At 41.5% G+C, this 26,376-nt stretch overlaps 1 protein-coding gene across 3 annotated transcripts in view; it reads right to left on the reverse strand.

Annotated features, from left to right (window-relative positions):
• Nucleotides 1-26,376, reverse strand: part of LOC124145136 (dynein axonemal heavy chain 2-like) — a 104,673-nt gene that overhangs the window by 68,774 nt on the left and 9,523 nt on the right. For 2 of the 3 annotated variants that reach the window (XM_048390532.1, XM_048390531.1), the window contains exons 6-27: nucleotides 25,754-25,992; nucleotides 25,012-25,203; nucleotides 23,667-23,804; nucleotides 22,861-22,968; nucleotides 22,258-22,463; nucleotides 21,796-21,925; nucleotides 20,445-20,630; nucleotides 18,096-18,230; nucleotides 15,780-15,785; nucleotides 13,831-13,910; nucleotides 12,950-13,096; nucleotides 12,326-12,617; nucleotides 11,403-11,507; nucleotides 10,516-10,686; nucleotides 10,216-10,350; nucleotides 8,818-9,029; nucleotides 8,095-8,295; nucleotides 7,182-7,338; nucleotides 6,354-6,443; nucleotides 4,835-5,083; nucleotides 3,122-3,283; nucleotides 2,508-2,630 (exon numbers count right to left, since the gene is read on the reverse strand). In XM_048390532.1, the coding sequence (XP_048246489.1) occupies nucleotides 2,508-2,630; nucleotides 3,122-3,283; nucleotides 4,835-5,083; nucleotides 6,354-6,443; nucleotides 7,182-7,338; nucleotides 8,095-8,295; nucleotides 8,818-9,029; nucleotides 10,216-10,350; nucleotides 10,516-10,686; nucleotides 11,403-11,507; nucleotides 12,326-12,617; nucleotides 12,950-13,096; nucleotides 13,831-13,910; nucleotides 15,780-15,785; nucleotides 18,096-18,230; nucleotides 20,445-20,630; nucleotides 21,796-21,925; nucleotides 22,258-22,463; nucleotides 22,861-22,968; nucleotides 23,667-23,804; nucleotides 25,012-25,203; nucleotides 25,754-25,992 (3,464 nt within the window). The remainder of the gene's footprint in view (nucleotides 1-2,507; nucleotides 2,631-3,121; nucleotides 3,284-4,834; nucleotides 5,084-6,353; nucleotides 6,444-7,181; nucleotides 7,339-8,094; nucleotides 8,296-8,817; nucleotides 9,030-10,215; nucleotides 10,351-10,515; nucleotides 10,687-11,402; nucleotides 11,508-12,325; nucleotides 12,618-12,949; nucleotides 13,097-13,830; nucleotides 13,911-15,779; nucleotides 15,786-18,095; nucleotides 18,231-20,444; nucleotides 20,631-21,795; nucleotides 21,926-22,257; nucleotides 22,464-22,860; nucleotides 22,969-23,666; nucleotides 23,805-25,011; nucleotides 25,204-25,753; nucleotides 25,993-26,376) is intronic. The other variant, XM_048390533.1, reaches the window with a different exon arrangement.

The following is a 26,376-nucleotide window of genomic DNA, read 5'->3' on the forward strand; positions in this document are numbered from 1 at the left end:
GCTGTATGACGGGGCCAGTGATCGATATTCCCGCTGTATGACGGGGCCAGTGATCGACATTCCCGCTGTATGACGGGGCCAGTGATCGACATTCCCGCTGTATGACGGGGCCAGTGATCGATATTCCCGCTGTATGACGGGGCCAGTGATCGATATTCCCGCTGTATGACGGGGCCAGTGATCGACATTCCCGCTGTATGACGGGGCCAGTGATCGACATTCCCGCTGTATGACGGGGCCAGTGATCGATATTCCCGCTGTATGACAGGGCCAGTGATCGATATTCCCGCTGTATGACGGGGCCAGTGATCGATATTCCCGCTGTATGACGGGGCCAGTGATCGACATTCCCGCTGTATGACGGGGCCAGTGATCGATATTCCCGCTGTATGACGGGGCCAGTGATCGACATTCCCGCTGTATGACGGGGCCAGTGATCGATATTCCCGCTGTATGACGGGGCCAGTGATCGATATTCCCGCTGTATGACGGGGCCAGTGATCGATATTCCCGCTGTATGACGGGGCCAGTGATCGACATTCCCGCTGTATGACGGGGCCAGTGATCGACATTCCCGCTGTATGACGGGGCCAGTGATCAATATTCCCGCTGTATGACGGGCCAGTGATCGACATTCCCGCTGTATGACGGGGCCAGTGATCGACATTCCCGCTGTATGACGGGGCCAGTGATCGACATTCCCGCTGTATGACGGGGCCAGTGATCGACATTCCCGCTGTATGACGGGGCCAGTGATCGACATTCCCGCTGTATGACGGGGCCAGTGATCAACATTCCCGCTGTATGACGGGGCCAGTGATCGATATTCCCGCTGTATGACGGGGCCAGTGATCGACATTCCCGCTGTATGACGGGGCCAGTGATCGATATTCCCGCTGTATGACGGGGCCAGTGATCGACATTCCCGCTGTATGACGGGGCCAGTGATCGATATTCCCGCTGTATGACGGGGCCAGTGATCAACATTCCCGCTGTATGACGGGGCCAGTGATCGATATTCCCGCTGTATGACGGGGCCAGTGATCAATATTCCCGCTGTATGACGGGGCCAGTGATCGACATTCCCGCTGTATGACGGGGCCAGTGATCGATATTCCCGCTGTATGACGGGGCCAGTGATCGACATTCCCGCTGTATGACGGGGCCAGTGATCGATATTCCCGCTGTATGACGGGGCCAGTGATCAACATTCCCGCTGTATGACGGGGCCAGTGATCGATATTCCCGCTGTATGACGGGGCCAGTGATCAATATTCCCGCTGTATGACGGGGCCAGTGATCGATATTCCCGCTGTATGACGGGCCAGTGATCGATATTCCCGCTGTATGACGGGGCCAGTGATCGATATTCCCGCTGTATGACGGGGCCAGTGATCAATATTCCCGCTGTATGACGGGGCCAGTGATCGACATTCCCGCTGTATGACGGGGCCAGTGATCAATATTCCCGCTGTATGACGGACCAGTGATCGACATTCCCGCTGTATGACGGGGCCAGTGATCAATATTCCCGCTGTATGACGGGGCCAGTGATCGATATTCCCGCTGTATGACGGGGCCAGTGATCGACATTCCCGCTGTATGACGGGGCCAGTGATCAATATTCCCGCTGTATGACGGGGCCAGTGATCGATATTCCCGCTGTATGACGGGGCCAGTGATCGATATTCCCGCTGTATGACGGGGCCAGTGATCGATATTCCCGCTGTATGACGGGGCCAGTGATCAACATTCCCGCTGTATGACGGGGCCAGTGATCGACATTCCCGCTGTATGACGGGGCCAGTGATCAATATTCCCGCTGTATGACGGGGCCAGTGATCGATATTCCCGCTGTATGACGGGGCCAGTGATCGATATTCCCGCTGTATGACGGGGCCAGTGATCGATATTCCCGCTGTATGACGGGGCCAGTGATCAACATTCCCGCTGTATGACGGGGCCAGTGATCGATATTCCCGCTGTATGACGGGGCCAGTGATCGATATCGTGAGCAATGATCTACACTGTCAGGGTACGATGAGTCACCAAGTCTCACCACAGATCCTTTTGTTGTCTTTACAACCTGCATAGGTAGCTGGGTTATTCTAACCTGGAAACCCCAAGGGGTTGCTGTATTTTATAGCATTTACTTTCAGAAGGAGGTAATCCTGTCATTTATCATAGGGAATCAGAGGAGTCTCTAGGGGAGGGTCATAAAAAATAATACACATATTTGGGGCGCGTCTTGAAAAACTAAACACTTGATAATAAAATGTAAAGTGCTTTTGCATTTTGTCTTTTAAGGGAGGGTCATGAAGAAAATGTACTAGGATATTGGGAGGGTCATCCAAAAATATGACAAGCATTTATAGGGCAGGGTAATTATTTTCAATACATTAGTGCATCAAAATACCCTGACCACCAATACAATATATTCATGGGTCGCATGGCCTTGTTCTTGAGGTCAGTGATGAGGGGCGAGTGTTGTAAGACTAGAAACCTACCTGGATTTGTGTCCAGTGCCTGGGTCGCATGGCCTTGTTCTTGAGGTCAGTGATGAGGGGCATGGTTCTCTTGAACTGATCGACTCTGTTCTTGCTGGTCTCCACCACCTCCCAGTTCTTGTCCTGCACACAAACATCATGTCAATAAGGCATCAACATCATGTCAATAAGGTATCAACATCATGTCAATAAGGCATCAACATCATGTCAATAGGGCATCAACATCATGTCAATAGGGCATCAACATCATGTCAATAAGGCATCAACGTCATGTCAACGCATCAACATCATGTCAACGCATCAACATCATATCAACGCATCAACATCATGTCAATAAGGCATCAACATCATGTCAACATCACTTAGCTTCTCATCAACAGCACATCAGCATTTTGTCAACATTGCATAAACATTTTGTCGAAAATGATTCAACATCATGTCAGCAACTCTTCAACTTCTAATCAACTTCATTAACATCCCATCAACACCTTGTAAATATTGCATCAACACCATGTCAACATCTCTGTAACTTCTGATCAGCAACACATCAGCATCTTTGCATGATCAACATTACATGGTTTTTGAACAAGGTATGGAGACCGTGGTGCGTGTACCTTGAGCTCCCTGCTGTGTTTGTTGAGCTTCTTGTAGAGTGAGACAGAGTGAGTCTCCATGTTTGCCGTCTGGAGCTCCGTGAACTTGCCGACCTTCCAGTCCTGCCATAGCTCCTCCCACTCCTTGGTCAGCTGCCACACCATCTCAATCTGCTCCAACTCCTGCCAGGGTACAATACAGAGTTAATCATTGTTTTTATCTGACATTTGTTGGTAACACCACTCTCAGCAATATTCTAGGTTTATGACCTGTAAATGTTTGACAATCCCAGTCTGTGAATCAAGCCTCTTGGCCAATTCTGAGTCAAGTAAAATCTATCCAGTCAAGTAAGTTCAGCTCATGATAACACCAAAATCTACACGAAACGATGCAAATAGCCATGTTTCGGCTTAGTATCAAAAGCCTTTGGACCAGACTGCAATCTAGTGATTAAGATTGTGAGCAGCAATTCACACCAGTGTAGTCACCTAGCTTTGACTACCCAATCCTATTTGGTCACCTCGGACAACCAGCTGGAAAACCATATCATTCCATACTCCCAATGAGGGCTGTTACAATTCACTCTCGTATTCGGTGAATCGAACCATATCCATTCATGAATTGAATTTGTTTTTCGTGGTCGCTAGAATCGAATATTTATGAATATGCAGTCATGTGCATTTACATACCCTGACCCTTAAAATATCCATAAGAACATATTATATGCATAGATTTCTTCAAAGCCAACACTCTTTTATATTTAATTTGACAGTATTTTAGTCACTGGTCATTATCGCATTTGAGCAGATACTAGTACCTGGATAAGTGCAGTATATAAATGAATAATAAATTAATAATTAACAAACCATGTCAAATAATTTATTTTCTTATTGTTTCACTGAATATCATAAATAATACATCAAGTCCTGACTTGTGACTGTATTCGTGAATAAATATTCGTATTCGTTACCCTATATTCGTGATACGAATAATACTCGCCTAATAGTGTATTCGTTGCAACCCTACTCCCAATGGGAGAGTATTTAAGATTGACTATCAAGGGCAGTGTAGCTATTACAATTGGTTTGCAATGGTCTGTTGTACAGTGTAGATTTACCTGCCTTGACTAGGGGAATTCTGTAATAGCTTCAACAGCTCTCTAATATAGGGCTCTGACAGGTACTCGAGTACTTATACAGATCCAAATCCTTGTCAAGACTCAAGTACCCAACCAGGGCTGATTTCTGACACTGCCCACTGATATCACATATAGATTTAGACATTCATTAAGTTAAGGAGATCAGATGTTACTAGTTAATGAAAAATAAAACATCCAATCTTAATCATTGCAAAGTATTCAGGAAATTTCAGCCTAGTATGAATGCAGCAGGAAAAGTCAATCTCATCAAAATCAGATCTTAGTTCTTGCTATTGCTGAACAAAGATCTGAGGACATCCCATTACGGGTCACGTCAGAACGACCTTTCATCCGACCAATCAAAGTGTCGCTTACCAGATCATGAAAGTGACAGTTGGTATGTGCATGCACAGCCTTTCGGAAAAAGGTGGATCACATAATTCAGGAATTGATTTGCATTTGTTAGTCAAATGTTTTTTTGGGTGAAAAAAATGTCACCAAATTGTTTTGTGATATATTTTTTTTAGTATTTTAGTATACTTTCCAAAAAGGGTCTGCACACCTCTGCCCCCCTTGCGAGTATGCAGGGACCTACCTTCTCAAGATTGGCGATCTCCTTGGATGGTGGTTGATCAATCTTGAAGATGTTCAGACCTTTCCGGATGTTCTGTTCCGAGTCTTTGAGAGCTGTGAGAGACTTGCGGATGCCGTCAATAGTCTCCAGTGCTGATGGCGTCGCCACGTTGCTGGTGAAGGGGCCCTTGGTCTGGAACTCATCAAGGAGATTCGCCACCTGTTTCTTCAGTTCTTCCGACTGGGCGAGGAGACTGCTCTTGAACTTCTCCTGTTAACAGGTCAGAGTGAGTGAGGTTAATATTACTTCAGTCGGCTGAATCAGGGAGAAAACCCAAAGTGATGCATGTCTGACACATTTATCAATTTGGGTTGTTTGTTTGTTGTTTAACGCTGCACTGAACAATATTCTAACTATATGGAAATAATCAAATCTGGACCAAACAATTAATCAAGTAACTGACATCATGAGAATCTATGGTACACAATACGATGACATGGCAAGGCAACCCAATTCCATTCCTCGCCTCTTACAACAAGCATGGGTTATCAAAGACTAATTCTAACCCGGATCTTCATCGGGTACCACTTTGGTGAAACACACAGGTTGAGTATTGTGATGACAATCCCTAAAATGATGGCCTATCTGGGATTTGAACCTATTGTTATATGATCCTGGCATGCCTAAGGGATGCAACTCTGCACAGATAATTGAAAACCATGACACACTGACACAATGCAATGATGCCATGACACAAGCATGTAACTATTTGATGTCTAAGGTTGGTCAACATTATATATTTCTGTTGATTTCAATTACTTCAGGAGCTTTAAAGGGGAACAGATCAACAGCAATTCCCTGGGACTGGTTGTTGCCTTTGTTATTGTTTTTCCCTGTGAGTACCCGGATGATATAGCAGAAATCTAGACTAGTTTGCAGCCTGTGCTGCGCCATATGTAAGTGCATTTGTCGCTTTTATTGATAGTGTAAGGCGTATGGTCACATCGATAAAAAAACTGAAATACAGTTTAGTCTAGAAGATAATAAGGAAATTAAGGTATCTTTGTGGAGAGCAGCGGTAATGGTGACAAAATTTTGATAAGTCACTCACTTAGTATTGTGTGATTTTTTCGTTCATGCTATTTTGACTAAGACACAAAGAAAATATTTCACCTGAGCATTGCTTATTTTATGGTGTGTATATTTTATACACGTAGTCAAAAAGTGTAACATTTTAACTTAGGCAATTTATTAAATGCCTAAATATTCAGTTATTATTCAAACTGACTGAAAAATCAGTCTATTTATGTTATTAAGATAAGGAATTCCTAACATATTTATGCATTACTTTCATCACTTGGTGACTGAAAATGATAGGATCAAAAGTAAATGAAATTCAAAGTACATTTCTGTAGTTTTGGCTTCTAATCTTGGTATAATTAGTCTATTTTAATATGAAAAGTATAGGATTAACTTAAGACATCACTACAGTATCAGGAGTGAAACATACCCGTAGTATTTTGAGAAACCATATGTTTACCTTGTGTTTCTTGAGCATGGTCTCGGCATCGATGAGAGTTTCCTGGAATGCCACCCATTCCCCATGGAGAGCCTTGTGCATCTCCACGACCTGGATAAACAATTTAGTAAACCACCATAAAAAGGTCTAATTCATATTAAATATCCAAAACTTGCAAATCTTAGAAAAAAAAACAAACAAGTTATCAGGCAAATGACAGCGTTGAATATTCACAGAAACTCTTGCCGGACTGGCAACTCTCAACTTCCTTCCCAGTTAGAAAGTTGCCAGTCCAGTCTCTTTGCAAATGATAATAAAACCAGTCAATTAAATGGTATAATATCAACACACAATCTTTGCTGCCTTCCATTGCTATGCTACTGTAGCAGTATTGGAAGCACATGCCAAAGCTTCATGCATTTTTCTAAACACTAGCATTGGCTACAGTAAAATTTCATGCAGTTGCAAATTAGTCACTTAGCTGAATTTGTAGATCATCATGTCACCTAATATGAGTTTTTAAGTGTTATTTTGTATGGTACAAATCATATTTTGATACTACTAGTACTCATGGTAGGCATGTCGGGCTTGGCGTCACAAGTTGCCTCCCTTGTTTCAAGTTGAAAATGTTAGTTACCTCCCTTATCTTATCACTAGGTGGCTCTACTATCTCAGAGCAACCTTAATGAGAGCAAGACAGCTCTAACATTTGTAACCATAAAATTCCCATATTTTACACACAGTTTTTGTAATCAACATGACCATAGGGCCAATATTTTCTAAAAGGTAACTGCCTGAGACAAAAACAGCCCATATTTCCAATGCTGCAAATGAACATGTCTGACTTACATCTTCCTGAATGGTGACTTCATACTTCTCCAGAATGCTGAACTGGTCGTTGAGGGGAGCGAACTTAGCCTCGATCTCGGGCTTGTCATTGCTGAGTTTCTCCCACAGATTCAGGCTATCTCCCAGTTCATCCAATGTCTGCGGTAGCCGCTTCACTCTGGAAACCATGCCAATGATTTTGTGTCATATATATAAACCATAATGTTCCAGCAAATACAGGAGTCTAACTGAAGCCTCCACAATGATGGCGGCATGCTTTATTCACATTTAGTTCAACAAGGGTGGAAACTGGACTTTTGTAGTTAGTTAACTCCCTTGCCTCGGGAAGATGGTTAAACACATCAGCCGGCATGCAGGCCGATGAGACCCACACCTTAATAAAAACTGTAGGTCCGAATATGTACACACACACACACACACATACACGCACGCAGTTTTGGGTGTCTAACATTTTAAATCATGCATAAAATAATTTCTGTATGTGTGTCAAAACCTTTTCTTCATGTATGATTCAATTGTTAATCCACACCAAAAGAGATCCACACAGCAAAGCTGACAACCCAAGTGCCGCGCAGAATTACACCGGCTTCGAAGAGAAACTTGCATGTTTTTCTTACAGATGAGCTACAAAGTACTAATTGCCAGCTTGATTGGAAGCCAGTGTTTATCACAGCCCAGATTACAATATAAATACCTCGGTCGTATGAACCCAGTCACATTGCTGGATCAAAGTAGGGTATTCTCCAGAAAGAAAAGTTTCCTGACCTGCTAACTGTGGTGTGGTCACTTCTCTTCAGGAATACAGAGAGCAGATCGAGTAATCTCAGTGGTTATCGGCTACTGTTTCCAAACAATGCTTCAGAACAGTCGACGCCCTGTTGTTTTAAGCAAGTTAAGTGATGAGAAGACTTACTTTTCACAGTTGTCCTTCAGGAACATGTACAGCTCCTTCAGTTTGCTGGATGCTATCTCATTGAGGAGGGTGGTGAACTTGCTCTGCCAGTCCTTGCAGTGAGACAGAATGGCCTGTTTCAGGGGGGAACAGTCCAGGAGGACGAACTGGATGTTGAGGATAGTCTCCTGTGTCTGCACATTGTTAGCCACCTCGTCGTATCTGCAGGAGAAGAATGTGTGTGTTACTGGTAACCACAAGCGCTCACCTCTTGAAACATCCCACCTATTGAGAGTATTGGAAATTTTTCATGCCATATTCAGTTCTGATTCCGCCTTTCAAGATTTATTTTCCATTCATGAGTTGCACTTTTTGATGCAACCTGATATGTCGAACATCATTGCTGTTTGTAAACTTTGACATCATATAAATATTTCATTGTTTTTATTAAGTACAATTGAGAATTTAGATTCAGGATTTATCTACAATTCTAAACTCAGTTCTCATGGCAGGCAAACTGAGAATACATGTTTACATATTGGGCTTATATAATAAACAAAAATATTTTCTTTATTTTAGAGGTATTTTAACATTGTGTTTCAACAAATGCATTCAATGCAATAATGTCAAATGAAGCATTAGAGCTTCTCTCTCTTCACTGGTCCTGTTATCAGTGCAGTTGCAGACTGGACTTGCTGGGGCTGAAGTAACCTTGTACCTGGCGTGTGATGAGATCCAACGTACCTGCCGATATCTGCATCAAACGAAGACACCTGTGGGTTGAGTTTCTGGTATCTCCGGATGAAGGCGTCCTTCTGAATCTCCCAGATCTCCCTGTAGTTGTCCCAGGTGCTCAGATAGTTCTGCAGGTGAGACGCGTTACTCTGCATGCCGCTGTTAATCACGGTCTGGATCTTCTTAGTCTCGTCATCCTGCGCTATGACTTCGTATATAGCCTGGAAACATAGCATGCAATTGACTGTAACATCATCACAAAGGGCGGGAAATGTGAGAACCATGGGAATGGATCCAGGGGTTAGTGTAGGTTTACAGAAATGTAAGCCCAGGAGATATAGAGGAGGGACTTACTCTAACCCTGACACCATTGATGAACTACAGTCCAATGGTGGGACTTAAACATGAAAGTCAAGGTCATAACCCCATGTAGGGACTTAAACATGAAGGTCAAGGTCATAACCCCATGTAGGGACTTAAGCATGCAAATCAAGGTCATAACCCCATGTAGGGACTTAAACATGAAAGTCAAGGTCATAACCCCATGTAGGGACTTAAACATGAAAGTCAAGGTCATAACCCCATGTAGGGACTTAAACATGAAGGTCAAGGTCATAACCCCATGTAGGGACTTAAGCATGCAAATCAAGGTCATAACCCCATGTAGGGACTTAAACATGCAAATCAAGGTCATAACCCCATGTAGGGACTTAAGCATGAAAGTCAAGGTCATAACCCCATGTACGGACTTAAACATAAAAGTCAAGGTCATTACCGCATGTAGGGACTTAAGTATGAAAGTCAAGGTCATAACCCCATGTAAAAAGTTAACCATCTGGGGGATGCCTAGATACCACAGCAGCCAACCTAAAGGACCCAAAGACCCATAAATTTCAAACAGCCCTCAAGAGCATATTCAATTTGCAATGTTATATTTGTAAGGATCACACAATTCTGTGACAGCAGGGGTAGATTTAACTGCTGACTCGTTGGCCCATGGCCAGTTGAAATACAAAAGGCTAGTTTAAACGTAAAGTAGATGGCCTGTCTGGCTCGTCAAAATTTCCCCCCTTCCCTGTGTATGTTTAAATTTTTTAATTGAATCATCTCGGTTGAACAACTTCTTTTTTTGCTCATAAATTGCCACGAAATGAGGCAAATGAAACGGAAGCCAAGATTTAATTCCAGGGTGCAGGAAAAAACATTTTAGGGATGAGGACTTCCAAACTTTTCAGAGCCCTGCCGGGTGGCTACGTCACCTCAGGTTCAGCCACTTCATGGCCTCCACCATTTAGTTGAAGACCAGTTAGTTTGGAAAAGGGCTAGTAACTTTTAAAAGGAGTAAGCCCTGCTGGCTACATACAAATTTGTTGTTAAATCTACCCCTGGTCAGTGATAAAACTTTACCAGCTCTCTCATTGACTTCTTCCTGGTGCGGAGAGCGTCAGGCAGCCTCTTGATGCCGGAGATGGCCTTAGTGAGATGAGAGGACATGTTCCCCATGATGGTAGCCAGCTGCTTCAGAGTTGGCGAGAACTCCACCTACAGGAGAGAATCATCGGAGTGAACATCATCAAAATCTAGAAAACACGGTCAAGAATAAGGTGTAATCTTAATGAGAGCTATTTTGCAGGGTCAGGCGAGTTGTTGAAAACAAGTCTTTTTGATTATGACCAATAAGGCTTGTAATAATAGGGTCATGCAAACCTTGTCTTGTTCCAGCACGACCTTGACCCTGAAGAGTGGGTTAGGCTGAGATTTGCCATCACCGTTGATGGCCTTGGACAGTTCCTGTAGCGAGTACTTGACGTTGAGACGGAACGCCTCCTCCACCATCTTGTCCATCTTCTCCGTGTAGCGGTGCCAGTGTTGCTGAACCTGGACAATGTCATCAGTATATGAACAACATGATTAACACCACCAACAACAACAACACCACCAGATTGCCTAGCAACTATTATTGATAAAGCTCTAGTTTCACTGATGTTGGAACTATGTTTCCACCACAGTTAAATCTCTTAAAAACTGATTTAACTTATGGCTTTGATTCAAGCACCCCCCCCTCTTTGTCAATTTTTTTGCGTGGCACTTATCATGGCGAATTCGGTATTGTATTGTTCATTGTGCTACACATTTTCTACCTAGGTCAAGAGATCAGAGTGACGGCAGATTGCTCACTAACGGGTATGAGAATTTTCTTTAAATCTAAACTGCAAATGGTGAGATCTAGAGCAAATTGGAGCAAGAATTAAAGACCTTTTTCAAATATATTTCTTGTAGTTTAACCTGGAGAAATGGATAGATGTAATGATGTTAAGTCAACAAGATGAACAAGTCTGAATGATGTTAAAATGTCAAAGCAAACTAGTATCACTACGATGTTATATGAGCCATAATTCTTAGTACTACCTGATCCTTCAATGTAATCATCATAGACAACCTGTCTAGTTTAGTTTCTCACATCGTAGACCAGTTGGAAGTTTGATAGCCACAGGCCATTGTCTTTCATTCTGTGCACTGAACACTTGTGTATGAACTTACGTGAGAAAAGTTCAAAATAAATGTCAGCTACAAATCAGACAGCAATGCCTCACCTCTGTTCCGTCGTGTTTGAAGACGTCGTGTGTCTGGTTCATGGTGGACACAATCTCCTCGTGAATCTCCTTCAGCTGTTTTTGTACAGACTCTCGTAGTCGGGCCTGCAGACATTGGCATCAACTTATTGAAATACTTTATCATGAACATTGCACAATTGAAACATATTCTGAATTTTTATTTGCAGGACCGTTTTTTTTAAATTTGAAATAAGTCGATCCATACAGGTAAAAAAACTAACCTAAGGCCATACATAAGAAAATCATTACACTTTCATCCCCACTGTCTTACTACCAATCACCGAGCCTCTCATGATGTTGTTGTCCCCAAGTACCTACACATGAAGAAAACTGCAACATGCACTTTCTTCCGTGTCATACCAAAAGACGTTAAAAGATGGTATTTGTTGTTGTCCTGTCTGGCGCTCGGCATTAAAGGGCTAAAACAAGGACTGGTCGGCTCGGAGTCAGTATACTGTGTCTGAGTGGGGTATGCATGTTAAACTGCAGCATGGTATCTCAGTGAGCTAGCACTATAAATCGGCATCTGTCCAGACTAGTACAAGCAGCCACGGACACACGTGTATGCACATTGCTATTATATAAGTGCAATCATCTTGGATGCGACGTTAAACCCCATTTCACCTCACCTCCTTGCTGAAATACACCACATCTTATCCTACCAAATTGGCAAAATGAGAATGAGAATCATAACAGTCAATAGGTAATGTCCACACAGACATCAGTTTGTTTACAAAAAGATATACAACAAAATTAGAGTCTTCGACGTTAGAAAACCATCAAACATCTGAGTCTCGGAAGCTGGACTAATCACACTAACGTCTACTGAAAATAATCCTGAGAGCAAAATTTGGGCTCGTACACAATTTTGGAACAGACTGTGACACTAAGTTTAACCCCACCTGATCTTCATCAAACTCCAGATTCTCGTAGATCTTCCTGCTGTCGATCTTCACTAGCAGAGTCTTGCTGACCTTCACACAGTGGGCGGAGACAGTCATGTTAGCCCCCTTGTAGTCATCCAATATGGCCTGCACCTTACTGGCGTGAACTCGACATTCGCCCACGAAGTAGTCTGATATTCCCTTTGATGCCCACGTCAGCTTGGTGAGTCCTGCGTGGATCTTCTTGTCTAGCACTTTGATCCTCTCCCGGAACAATCCCCGCTCCTCTAGAGACAATGCTGCGATAATTCTGGAAAGATGGCAGTTTCAGTGAGTGGGGTTTATGCATTATTCAGTAGTATTTCTTTTCAATATACCTGGCGGTGCAATAGATCATCATTAAATAAATCTTTATCTGTTGAGTGACAGTATACATAGCTGCAGGTCAGGGTCAATGGTAAAGTTTAAAGGCTGCTGGTTAAAGTCCAAGGCCACTTACCAGTATATTAGCAATATGTTTGTCTCCAATTTGGTCATATCAAGTAAATTGACTATGGCGTAAAACAATATTCATTTCACTCATAAACACATCGATTTCCTAGAGTTGGTCCTCCAAAACATCAACCAATATGAGTAGCTGACCTGTTATAGTCTCGGACAACCAGTAGCACATGTTCGCGGAGGTTACGGAGGTCTTCCTTCTTGGCGTAGAGATCAGCGGCGTAGTGAGGAATCTCGAACATCAACCTCTCCCAGTAGTGGATCTCTTGGAACATCTTCAGCATGTTCCTGAAGGGCAAGGTCACACAGTGACAACATGGACAACATGTGCACTACATATAATCAGAAGCATCTCTTCTGAAGACGAAGCGGTGGTAAAGAGGTAAACAGGTAACACCAGGGATAAATGTTGTTTTGTGATGATACTTTCAAAGCATCTTTTTAACTCATTTTGGTGTACATACCTTTTTTTATGTTTATAACTATTTAAACAGCGATAGAAACTTACTGTTTTAGTCTGCTAGTCTCAATAACACATAGAAAATCCCTTAGTAATGGCAAATTTCTACTAGTCGTAATGATACCCTCACTATTGGGCAGTTTGTCAAGAACTATGGGACTAGTGCAAATTTCTAACGCTGTTAACCACCAAAAATATTAAAGTCAATTCTTCCATATAAATATGTCAACAATAATAACTTCACAACTGCATATTTAATCATTAACACAAAAGACTGTAGACAACACAACAAATCAGTTTTGTTCAGCGCAATAATACAACACAAGTCTTGCCAATTCTATTATAAGCCAATCAAGACACAGTATTCTGTCAGTGGACATGGCCTAAATCTTTTCCAGTTTATGGAAATATAAACGGAAAACAAATTGCTTGGTTCGCCAATGAAAAGCCACAGAATCACTTGCTATTTATTCATATAAAACAATAGATGCAAAAGATCAAAGTGAAAATAAACAAATGTATATCTTTAGCCACACAGTCCATGTCAAGCCATAATGCCGACCTGTTAAAGTTGATGTCCAACATGGGTGGTCTCTCCATACTGCGACACATCAGCGGCGCCTCCAGCTGTTTCTGGGGCTCCTGTTGAAAACATTCACACCGAGTCACAATACATCTTCCTATGTCTGTGTAGCTTGTCAACAATTACACCTTATACTGCTGAACTCCATACTTCATCCCACTGTATTCACATTCTACAGTTGACATTCGTAATACTATCAATATATCTCATCCCATTGATTCACAATCTACTGTTGACATCCGTAACACTATCAATATATCTCATCCCATTGATTCACAATCTACTGTTGACATTCGTAACACTATCAATATATCTCATCCCATTAATTCACAATCTATAGTTCATATTCATAGTACTACTGATATTCACCCATTTAATTCACAATTTATAGTTCATATTCATAATACTATCATAATACTACCAATATACGTCACCTACTGAATTAACAATCTACAGTTGACATTCGTAATACTATTAATATATCTCATCCCATTGATTCACAATCTAGAGTTCATATTCATAGTACTACCGATATTCAACCATTGAATTCACAATCTATATTAGCTATTCATAATACTATCATAATACTATCAATATACTTCATTCCGCTGAATTCACAAGCTACAGTTCATATTCATAATACTTATTTTTCCTTTTTTATAAGGTATCTGGCAGGTTTCCTGGTCTGAAGATTGTGTGTTAAAAACATGAACAAAATGTGACGTATTAGTCAAGTGTTTCCTCTCTATATACCCTTACATTTCACAGGAACACCACAGACCCATCACCATTTTCCAGTAATGTAACACAGTTTTTGACAAACACAAAATTGGGCACGACATTGGGGAGATTTATTTGGTTTGGAGGGAGTGAGTGAGTATGGTTTTACGCCGCTTTTAGCAATATTCCAGCAATATCTGTAACGGCGGGGGAAACTAGAAATGGGCTTCACACATTGTACCCATGTCGGGAATCAAACCCGTGACTTTAGCATGACGAGCGAACGCTTTAACCATGAGGCTACCCGACCGCTCCTGGTTTGGAGGGAGGCTATCAGTATGGCATAACTTCAAATAGTTTTCAAATAACTAAAATATTCAACTTTTCACTGTGACATTCCTGGTGTTCTATCTGATTTCTTATGAGCTCATACTAATTTCATCAGATGAAGGATACTGGTTGCATGAGAATAAGACTTGAGTGAGTGAGTGAGTGAGTGAGTGAGTGTGTTGGGTTTAACGCCTCTTTGAACAGTATTCCAGTTATACCACTGCTTCTCAGCTCAAAGTGGGAGGGAAGCCCGAAGTGATGTGGATCTTAGATATATACCACACAAGGATCATAATCAGCACAAATCTAGAATTCAAATCTACAATCTGTAGATACTGGAATAACAAAGGGAAGCAACTCTGCACAGCAAATTGCAACTCCTTGCAAGTCTGCTTCCAGTATTCATAAGAAAAGTTCTTAGAACAATTAAACATATCTCTGCGGGACTCATTCAAATTGTTAATAAAAATACAAATACAATTTTTAAAAAAAATAATAGACATTCCTATTGCGCAATATCCAACTACGAGTGCATGCTCATAGCGCTACGTCAGAATTCTGAAAGCTAACAAAATATGCTCTCTATACCCAGGCCCAACGTCAAATCACTGCATGAGTCCAGAAGGTGCCCTCATTCAAAAATTACAAGGGGAAGGATAAAAGGTGGTTGGAAAATAATGCCTACCAAGGCCTACCCAAAAATGTTACTGATAAAAAACATTCAGCAAAATATGTTACATTAAGTGCAAAATAATGCATGTCTCAAAAAGTGCAGGGTGCAGGGTCGGTGTGACAATGTGACAGTGAGTGACATTAGATCACTTGACGCAGACTACGCTAAGGAATGGCACAAAGCAAGAAGCAAACATGAGACTTACATGGTTCTGGAATAGAGAAAGATACATTGATTAGTAGAAAATGACGAAGAGGATTTCGAAATTATTGCTATAGTACGTGAACAAGAGGATCAAAAAGATAATTTGTGCTTGATAGATATTGTCAGTACTTCCAGGTGTGTAAACACTCTGTTCCTCCTACACGCTTGAATACACAAACACAAATTTACACGAATTAAGGGAAACTGAAAAGAAAAGAATTTTAAACGCTAGTCTCTAACAAGAATACCATGCTGGAGTGAGTGAGTGAGTGAGTGAGTATGGTTTTACGCCGCTTTTAGCAATATCACGGCGGGGGACACCAGAAACGGGCTTCACACATTGTACCCATGTCGGGAATCGAACCCGGGTCTTCGGCGTGACGAGCGAACGCTTTAACCACTAGGCTACCCGACCGCCCCATACCATGCTGGAGAGTTTCGAGAGGGACACAGCATGGCAAGATCACACTCCAGAAAAGCGATGACTTAGCATTACACCACATCCACAAGCTCATTTGCATATCTATTGACCAGACTTTTCTCTTGTTTGGAAACAAATGTGCTTATTCTTAAATCAAAGCATTTTAGCCTGTGTGAGCCTTTCTGGGTGATTTACATGTTGTGTATAATTATTATGATATGGTACTAAAGCTGTTTGTTTGTTTGTTTGTTGTTTAATGCCCTCTCAGCAATATTCCAGCTATATGACAGCAGTCTGTAAATAATTGAGTCTGAACCAGACAATCCAGCGATTGACATCATGAGCATCGATCCACGAAATTGGAATACGATGACATGCATCAACCAAGTCAGCGAGCCTGACCACCAGATCCTGACAAGAATAGTCGCCTTTTACGGCAAGAAAGGGTTGCTGAAGACCTATTCTACCCCGGATCTTTAGGGTCTGTGACAGTGAGATGTATGACAACATTCACAGCAAAATGACAGTATTGCTTGCTATCCATAGAGCTTCAATGTGTGCATGTGCAGCTGTACAACCATTGTAAACAATGTATGAATATGCAAATGGAAATCATTTTTCACTTTTCATGACATTTTCTCAATGAAAGCTAACCATATTTTGATGACATGTTTATCTAAATTTTCGAAAATGAAATAGACCAAAAACACATGTCAGTTGTTGAATGGACTATGTAAGACGTGACGAATGATCACATCTCTCTAGCCTGTGGCAGAGGTACTAGGCTGATTGCAAGGAACTCTGGGTAGAGGCAAGATCCGCAGTAGGATGAGAGATATATATATAGAAAGAGAGAATATACAGGTGGATATTTCATGGACAGGTACATTGAGCCGCAAATGGTAAGATAAAAATACAAACACAAAAATAATAAGATGTTTTAACAGAAGGACACTTTCAGTATAATTCATCTGAAACTAAACAATGAAATCTCTAAACACTATTTCAAACCATGATGGTTTATTCAACAACTTGCAGTAAATGTGACCCGTGAAGATCTGGTCTTCACCAAACCATGCTTGCTGTAAAAGGCGACTGCTTGTCATTATTTTTAAGAGGGGAGCGTCTAGTGGGTTGTTCCCCATAGATGTATCAGGGCAACGCAGATGAACGTGATGGCTGACCATTCGCATCCCAAAGCGGGAGAGATATGACAATCGGTATTGGGAGAAAAGGTACAGGTAATTGATGTGAGGATTGTGAGAATATGTTGGAGTCATCATTGAGGGAGTCATCATTATTTAAAAACGGATAAATATTTTTAAAGTTTGTACATTTTATCGTCATCCTTAAAGAGTCTGTACATAATATTGACGTCTGGTACCAATTACTAGGGTTGGGAATTGGACCCAAAAGTGTATTGCGATATATTGCAATATTTCAAAAACATATTGCAATATTGTTGCAATATATTGGGAAAAAATTTCTTCCAAGAGAAAAGCTTTTTTTCATATCCCTTTGACAAATATTAATATGAAAGCTGCAATGTTAACAATTTGGTCAAAATTATGAACCAATTTTAATAAATTGTACTATTATTTTTATCTACAATCAAATAAAGAGTATGAAGCATTTGTTTTGTCTTTGTTTTGATTTAATAAGGTAAGACTATACATCATGGCATATACATGTCAGTCACAATTTGAATAATAAGGGAAAAACCGATACGCCAAAAACGTATCGCGATACGTATCGTGATGAATTTGTATTGCATTATACCGGTATACCGATAAAACCGCACATCCCTACCAATTACAGCTCAATGTATCTGTGATGGTTATGATCATTGAAACACCTGTGTCAAAGTAGGATGCTGGTACAAACTGTTCTACTGACCTTGTCCACTGTCTGGGTCCACTCATAGAAGGTCTTGCGGATGAAGTCATCCAGTGCAATACACAGCTGTTGGTACTGACCTCTCACCTCTTCTCCTGACCCGATTTGGGGCAGGAAGTGAGCTCTGTCCAGCATCTGGGTGAATAAGTTTAGTGGTAGAAGGTGGCTGACCTCAATAACATCACTCAATTTAAGCCTTTTGTCTGGGTTTGGCTGATGCACAGCGTAAAATTGGTAAAAAAAAAATATGGCATTAGATTGGCGAAAAAGCACTTGTCTAAAATGGCAAAAACTGCACCTCAAACTCTCAGAATCGGTATTATGGTACCTGGCAAAAATAGCACTGTATGTTTGTACTATTGTTACACTATTTTGAATCAATACAATGTAAACATTAAGGGTGAAATGATACATTGGTGTACCGGTGCATCATGAGTTTTCATGTCACGATATCATACACGATATGTTTTTTTCTGTATCAATACAATACAATAAACATGCTTAAATTACTTACTTTTGTTTTATGACGATGAAATTATCACAAAATGTGTTGTAATTAGCGTTTCAAGTTCAGAACTAAAAATAGTTGCTAAGAACATGTGTCTACAGCTAGCTTTTTGTTTTGATGTAAATATGTGTATCACGATACATATACATATGAAAGTAAACAGAAACAGTTTTCCAACACAATAAGAAATAAACTTTCCCATTCACCGCAAACAGCAATCAAACTATATTTCTTCTAAACTACAACTAGGTTCAAAAGCAACAAAAGTGTTTTGATTTAAGATAAGTAAAATCTTAGAAGGACCAGAGACATTTCCTTGTGGACTTTCACTATTACCATTTTGTAGTTTCTATCCCTATACATTCCTTAAGAAACTGAGGATCAGAGTCAGGATAAATCTGAGATTCAAACCCATGACGGCAGATCCTGGTGAAACAAAGGGATATAACTCTGCACAGAACATGCATTAGTGAATAAACATGTGTTGTCTGTATCACAATGACATTTATCAATGACTGTGACTTAGTGTAAAGCTATCATTAAAAGGATGCAACACAATCTGTCAAGTGCTGTACAGAGCTGCAGCTGGCTTTCTCCTACACGACATGGCTCATGGATTATGTACAACCTAACAATGGGACTACACCAACACCACAGCAACCACTACATGACTAGGATCACGTGATCACATCTCTGGGATAACATGACTAGGATCACGTGATCGTATCTCTAGGATCACGTGATCACATCCCTAGGATAACATGACTAGGATGACATCTACAGAAGCCCACACCCTTGGCCGTACAACGGGAGAATGCACTTATCAGCAGGGAATCATTTGATCTTCCAGACAATGAGGAGTTAGACATCTACACATCAATCACTAAAGAGTATATTAAAACATAAGGCGTTGTTCATTGGCTGTTTGTCATATCTTGCATTACACAAATATGGAAAAAAAAATTAGCTTGCGAAGTATTTTGTTCATATCACCAAAACTATGAACTTGTTTCAGTATCAAAGAAACAAAAGGGGAAGGAGGTAACACTTTACTTTTCAAAGATTTTTACTTTTAACTTTTTCTTTATTTCAAATGGCCAAACATACCAAAAAGGGATCAGTCTAACAAAACATAAAGTATTTGTTTTATTTCTATCACTGACTCCATGGTTTTAGAAAAGAAATAAACCATAAAGAAAATAGAATGTTAAAAATAGATGCTCTAAGGCTGAAAAGACATCTCAGGCACTGACATAAGAAACAGCTGAAAGCGTATATTTTTTTATCTATTAAACTATTATACATGTTTTGTTGTGTTATGACAGGAATACTCTGATGATAAGATAGCTCAGCTGCATGAGTGGCAAGATGATATTTTTTAATAGTACAGATTCAAATGAAAGTTTGTTGGTTGGTTTGTTGTTTTATGCCGCACTCAGCAATATTCCAGCTTTATGACGGCGGTCTGTAAATAATCGAGTCTGGACCAGAGAATCCAGTGATTGTTATCATGAGCATTGATCAACGCAATTGGGATCGATGACATGCTTCAACCAAGTCAGCGAGTCTGACCACCCGATCCCGTTGGTCGCCACTTACGACAAGCATCTCTGAACTAAATCTCATCTATAATTCATATTAAACCATATACAAATTATAATCAGTAACATAAAATATGTACAATATTCAACAAAATCCATCACTAACACCAGAACACCACTCAAAATAAATAAAAAACAAGATCAGCTGCAAGTGCACTCTCCCATTGACTTCCACCTTATCAAACCTTGACCTTGACCCCTGACCCAGGTCTGCTCAACCATTGAAAATCCTCTACCTACCATCATACCCCTCTCAATTCTCTTTTTGAGTAAGCGAGCCCAATGTGCCACCCCAGAGAATTTAGGGTGTGACGGAGTTAGAGGAGCAAGCCCCTTCTGTGAGAGCTCTTTTTTCACGGAGTTGAGTTCCTCGTTGAACAGCGTGTACACCTCCACTGTTTTCTTGTCGATGGTGCGACGAATGGCCTGGAAAAGAAGAAAATGTGGAGGTTTTTTACAAAGACAAGGGTATGTGCAACAAGCATGATAATGTTACCTGGTCACTGTATCTAGGAGCATTCAAACTGATTTCCTTGCTCCCTGGGGAGTATCAAGCTGCCTTTCTGGTGGTATGATTGTGAGGTATGCAGTTACATTATCATCACACCCTGGTACCTATTTGCTTCTTGGTGAACTTGATTGAACTTGTTGCTTGAGCTAATGTGAGCTAATTCATGCTGAGATATCAGACCAAACTTTAATTTCAATAGACTCTGGATTTGGTTCCATCTGTCTCGTACAATGTCACAATTCACATGATTTATGGAAAAGATGTCAAAGTATATATTTTTCAATCTCAGTGCTGAAAACTTCATCATTTAAACATGTATGGGAACTGGTAGTGGGTACTGGGGACCTATTCAACCCTGGAATCCCATGGACGACAAGAATTGAGAACTTGACACCTATTAAATCCTGGAACCTCCACTGGGGTGAAGCATAGGGTACTGGAGTCCTATTCTGGTCTGGAACCTCCATTGGGGACACGCATGGGGTACTGGACACCTATTCTGGTCTGGAACATCCATTGGGGACAAGCATGGGGAACTGGACACCCATTCTGGTCTGGAACCTCCATGGGGCACAAGCATGGGGAACTGGACACCTACTCTGGTCTGGAACCCCATTGGGGACAAGCATGGGGAACTGGACACCTACTCTGGTCTGGAACCTCCATTGGGGACAAGTATTGGGTACTGGACACCTATTCTGGTCTGGAACCTCCACTGGGATGAAGCATGGGGAACTGGACACCTATTTTGCTCTGGAAGCTCCATTTGGGACAAGCATGGGGTACTGGACACCCAGTCTGGTCTGGAACCTCCATTGGGGACAGGCATGGGGTACTGGACACCCATTCTGGTCTGGAACCTCCATTGGGGACAAGCATGGGGCACTGGACATCTATTCTGGTCTGGAACCTCCATTTGGGACAAGCATGGGGTACTGGACATCTATTCTGGTCTGGAACCTCCATTGGGGACAAGCATGGGGTACGGGACACCTATTCTGGTCTGGAACCTCCATTGGGGACAGGCCTGGGTACTGGACACCTATTCTCCTCATAGGATTCACTGGGACATCAACTAACCTCTCTTGTGGACAGATGCATGAAGACATCCAGCAGCTCTATGCCTTGCTCCACTGTCGTCACTGTGTCAAACGCTGACGAGATCACGTTCTGCATCATCACCTCCAGATCCTTCACACCAGCACGGAACCTGAACAGAACAGTGACATTGGTCACCTCGTTTCATGTTTCATCATCCAGACCCTGAACTTTCTCAGAAATACTTTTCAATTAATTTTATGGTCCATGAAATGTATAAAAGTCGTGCAAATAGTTTCAGCTAATACTAATAAGATTTCAGTTTCTTGTTTAGTCCTGCTTAAGAGAATGTTTGGCCTGTTACACTTTGTCTCTATCATGACACTCCAACAAGAAAGGATAAGAGGCCTTTTTGTAGGCCAAAAGACTCTTATCATACCCTGTCCTTTATTCAGGGATAAGTGGCTTAATGCTCTTATGGTCTTCAACATTGATTCAACATACCTGTTGTAGTCATCATGCCACGATGTAGCCTTCACATCCAGAATTGTTTTCTTCACAGAACGAAGGATGTTGAGATTTTTACCAAACTGTGCCTCGATCTCCAACAGACCTCGAGTGATCTCCGGTCCCTTCTGACCTCCAAAGTAGGGCATCTCTGTCCGATTCCCATCCTCCATACGAGCAAAATGGATCTGTGCTTCACAAACCTGGAATAAAAGAAGCGATTTCATTTATTCTTGGGAGACTCTAGATTAGGGAATTGTATATAGTATTAAAAAGAAAAAGGAATAGATTTTTAAACTTTAAACATGCTTTTTCAAAATACATGTCACAGTACATATTTTTTTATATATATCATAAAGAGCCCACAGCTCTGACAATACTAAAACAAAGTGAAGTAAAAGATAATCACAAAAGCATTTTCACCGTCGTCTGTCTTTATAAAGCTGGATTAATCATGTATAAAAAAGGGAGGTAACTCTCATTCTGCACATATATCATGATTTAATATCAAACGTGAAGTGAACCCATTAACATAGGATCCTGTCAGGTCTAAGGGCCACAACAATGCATAGCGAATTGGAGAGTTTGAAACATGCCTACCTCAAGGAGATCCTTGCACCTCTGTATGAAGGCATCGATCTGGGCAAATATGCTGCTCTTGTCCAGAACCCAACCGGAGGGGGAGAACTTGTGGTGCAACTTGGCCGTCTAGAAACACACACAATACAGGTCAATACAAACTAACATAGTTGTCAGTTCTTATGTAGCGTCAACTTGATAGAGGAAGACTTTTCATAAGAGACAATGATTGTTTATCAGGCTTCTGACTATGGGTAGAAAATGATTTAAATTGAACTTGTCCAAAGCTTATTTCGGACTAGTTATATCACATACCATACTTGATGTAATAAGCACCCCGCTCTAATAAGCGCCCATGGTGATATTGGCTATTGTATTTGCAAGTGAACAATCCCAATAAGTGCCCCTTCTGATTGACCAATGTACACAAGACTTATTTATTTGTGTATAATACGCACTCATGTTTTGTACACACCCTTAATTATGGGTGATTAAATTCTTGATAAATATGTCTCTCGAGTATAGTACACACAGATTAATCTTTTGTATCATTTCAGGCTGTCAGTATAAACCACGAAATCCAGATCTTTCAATTTTATTTTTTTTTGCCCAAATTATATAAATTATAATAATTATAAATGCTCGCTATTTCTAATTTTTTTAGAGTGCCCTGGGCTCCACTTAATGTAGGAGTTATGGAATCCTGGCCTGGTTAAGGGATGCTACTCCGCACAGCAAATTGTAGCACCTCCAGAGACCACTGGGTCATTTGAGCCATCAGATAACATGAGCTGATGCAGCTCCAGTAGGGCGGGGCAGCTTCTCACCCTGTTGTAGATGTCCTTCCATTCCTCACAACACTTGATGCAGTCCTTCAGGGTCTTCTTCCCAGACTGGACGTAGCCGTCGAAGATCTTGTCCAGGTTGATATCCCGGCAGCAGCGACGGATGATCTCGTTGCTCATCTGAAATCAGGCTGCCATATTTACCCACAACTTCTTGAATATGGGAAATGTGTTTGTGATATTTCATGGAGAAAGCTATGAGAGTGTTTATGCTCAAGCATAGATTAGTTGCTATTTGATTATTTGTTATAGATTAACAGGGAATAGGTGGGATGCAAAGATGTTAGGATGAAAACTTGGATGGATGGATGGATGGGTTGCTGGATTGGAATGACAGATGGACATAATTGATAGATGATGACTGATAACTGATAACTGATTAAGGAAGTATTTCTTGGAGTGAGTGAGTGAGTTGGGTTTAACGCTGCTTTTAACAGTATTGCAGTTATATCACAGCGTGTCAGCTTAATGTTGGAGGAAACTCCGAAGTGATGCAGGTCTCAGACGTTTATCACTTTGGTGAAACCCACGAGCTTGGGTATGGTGCTGACAAACCTAGAAACATAATTGGGGCAAACCGGGATTCGAACCCACAATCATAGGTTTCTGGCGTGCCCAAGGGATGCAACTCTGCGAATCGCGGCGCCTTAGACGACTGGGCCACCCATGCCCCCCAATTTCTTGGACAGATTGACAGATGGATGTAGGTGTATCATATCTACTGGGTCTGAGGTTCAATTCTAAATACAGAGGGGCGGTCGGGTAGCCTACAGGTTAAAGCGTTAGCTCATCACGCCGAAGACCCGGGTTCGATTCCCGATATGGGTACAATGTGTGAAGCCCATTTCTGGTGTGATATTGCGGGAATATTGCTAAAAGCGGCGTAAAACCATACTCACTCACTCTAAATACAGAGGTATGGAATCAAACGGTACAAGTAGAATATAATATAGTTTTCCAGATGTAAACACATTTACTAGCTTCTAGTTATACCTTAAAGGTACAGATTGTCATTTGATACAGTGCGTGAGTGAGTCACATCTTAGACCGTTTTAAGCAATATTGCAGCAATATCATGGAGGGAGACACCAGAAATGGGCTTCACAACTGAACCCATGTAGAGAATCAAGACCAGGCCTAGGGCATGATGAGCAAACACGTGAATCACTCCACTATCAACCCAAGATTTGACAGGAAACTGACATATCACTTAGTAAATGCAGAATGAGAAATGTTTGAATCCTGTGATGTCTGAATCTGAATAATGAAAGCTAAAAGTGAATGAGTTAAATAATCCACAATATTTTGTCCAGCTAATCTGTCACACCTTTTTCAGTATACCGGTCAGCCGCTCCCTTGTCTTGTAGAACTCCGAGTTGACCCAGATCATGCGGATGAGGTTGAGGATCTTGGGAAGCAGCACGGGTATGTCCTTGGGTTTGGCGTCGGTCAGCTCATGGCAGGGGTCTTTCAGAACCATAAGGAACTTCAGGTTGCTCTCAGCTTGTCGGGATCCTTCCTGGAAACACAGATACGGAGCACATAGCTTGTAGTGTTATGTGGCAGTGGAGATTGTTCATCTATCTGTAGTGACTGTCAGTTGCAGCAATGGACAACACAGTGCTGTAGTGGCCAGATGGTTATGGGGAGACATGATCTTTTGAGAAGTTTTGGGACGGCACAATTTCAAGAAGGTTGGCTGTACCTTTGTACGTTCAACACAACAGCTATTCAAAAGCATTTTACGATTTGCCTTGAGTATTACCTTGCCTATTACCTTCTTGCGAAGTGTGGATGAGATACCTGTCTGAAAACAATGACTTTCTGCCAGCTTCAATGCAGCGTCAGCAACTAACAGTTTTAGTCCACTAGTCCATGCAATCACATCATGACAGTGAGTCAGCAAGCCTGACCACCCGATCCCATTAATTGACTCTAACTACGAGCATAGTTTTCTTTTATTGTAAGCTGAGGACCTATTCTAACCAGGATCTTCACTGGCGTATTGCAAAGATGTACAATGATCTGAGTGACAAAAAATGAACAATCAATAACTGATTTCTATTTACCTTAATCTGGCTGGAGAGTTTAAGAAAGGAGGACACATAGGAAGACTTGGCCAGTTCGAGGACCTGGGTGATCCTCCTGACTCCGGGCTTGTCCAGCTGGCTGCTGATGCCAGACAGATCGGCACACCTGTTCTTCCAGAACTCAATCTCTTCCAGTGGGCCGGAGTTCTCTGCCATCTCAAAGGCATCCTGGGTACTGAGAACTTCCTTGATCTGCCTTGCCCAGTGAATCATTGCCGCTGAAAGAATTAACAACCATCCTTATCAATTCATGCACTATCCCAATCAATACACGCATTATTCCACCATCCTTATCAATTCATGCACTATCCCACTATCCCTATCAATACACGCATTATTCCACCATCCTTATCAATCCACGCATTATTCCACCATCCTTTCAACCCATGCATTATTCCACCATCCTTATCAATCCATGCATTATGCCACTATCCTTATCAGTACATGCATTATTCCACCATCCTTATCAACCTATGCATTTTTCCACCATCCCCATCAATACATGCATTATTCCACCATCCTTATCAACCCATGCATTATCCCACCATCCCCATCAATACAAGCATTATTCCACCATCCTTATAAACCAACACATTATTCCA

This window comes from Haliotis rufescens, unplaced genomic scaffold, assembly GCF_023055435.1.
Source record: "Haliotis rufescens isolate VD_foot unplaced genomic scaffold, xgHalRufe1.0.p SCAF_9, whole genome shotgun sequence".
NCBI lineage: Eukaryota > Metazoa > Mollusca > Gastropoda > Lepetellida > Haliotidae > Haliotis > Haliotis rufescens.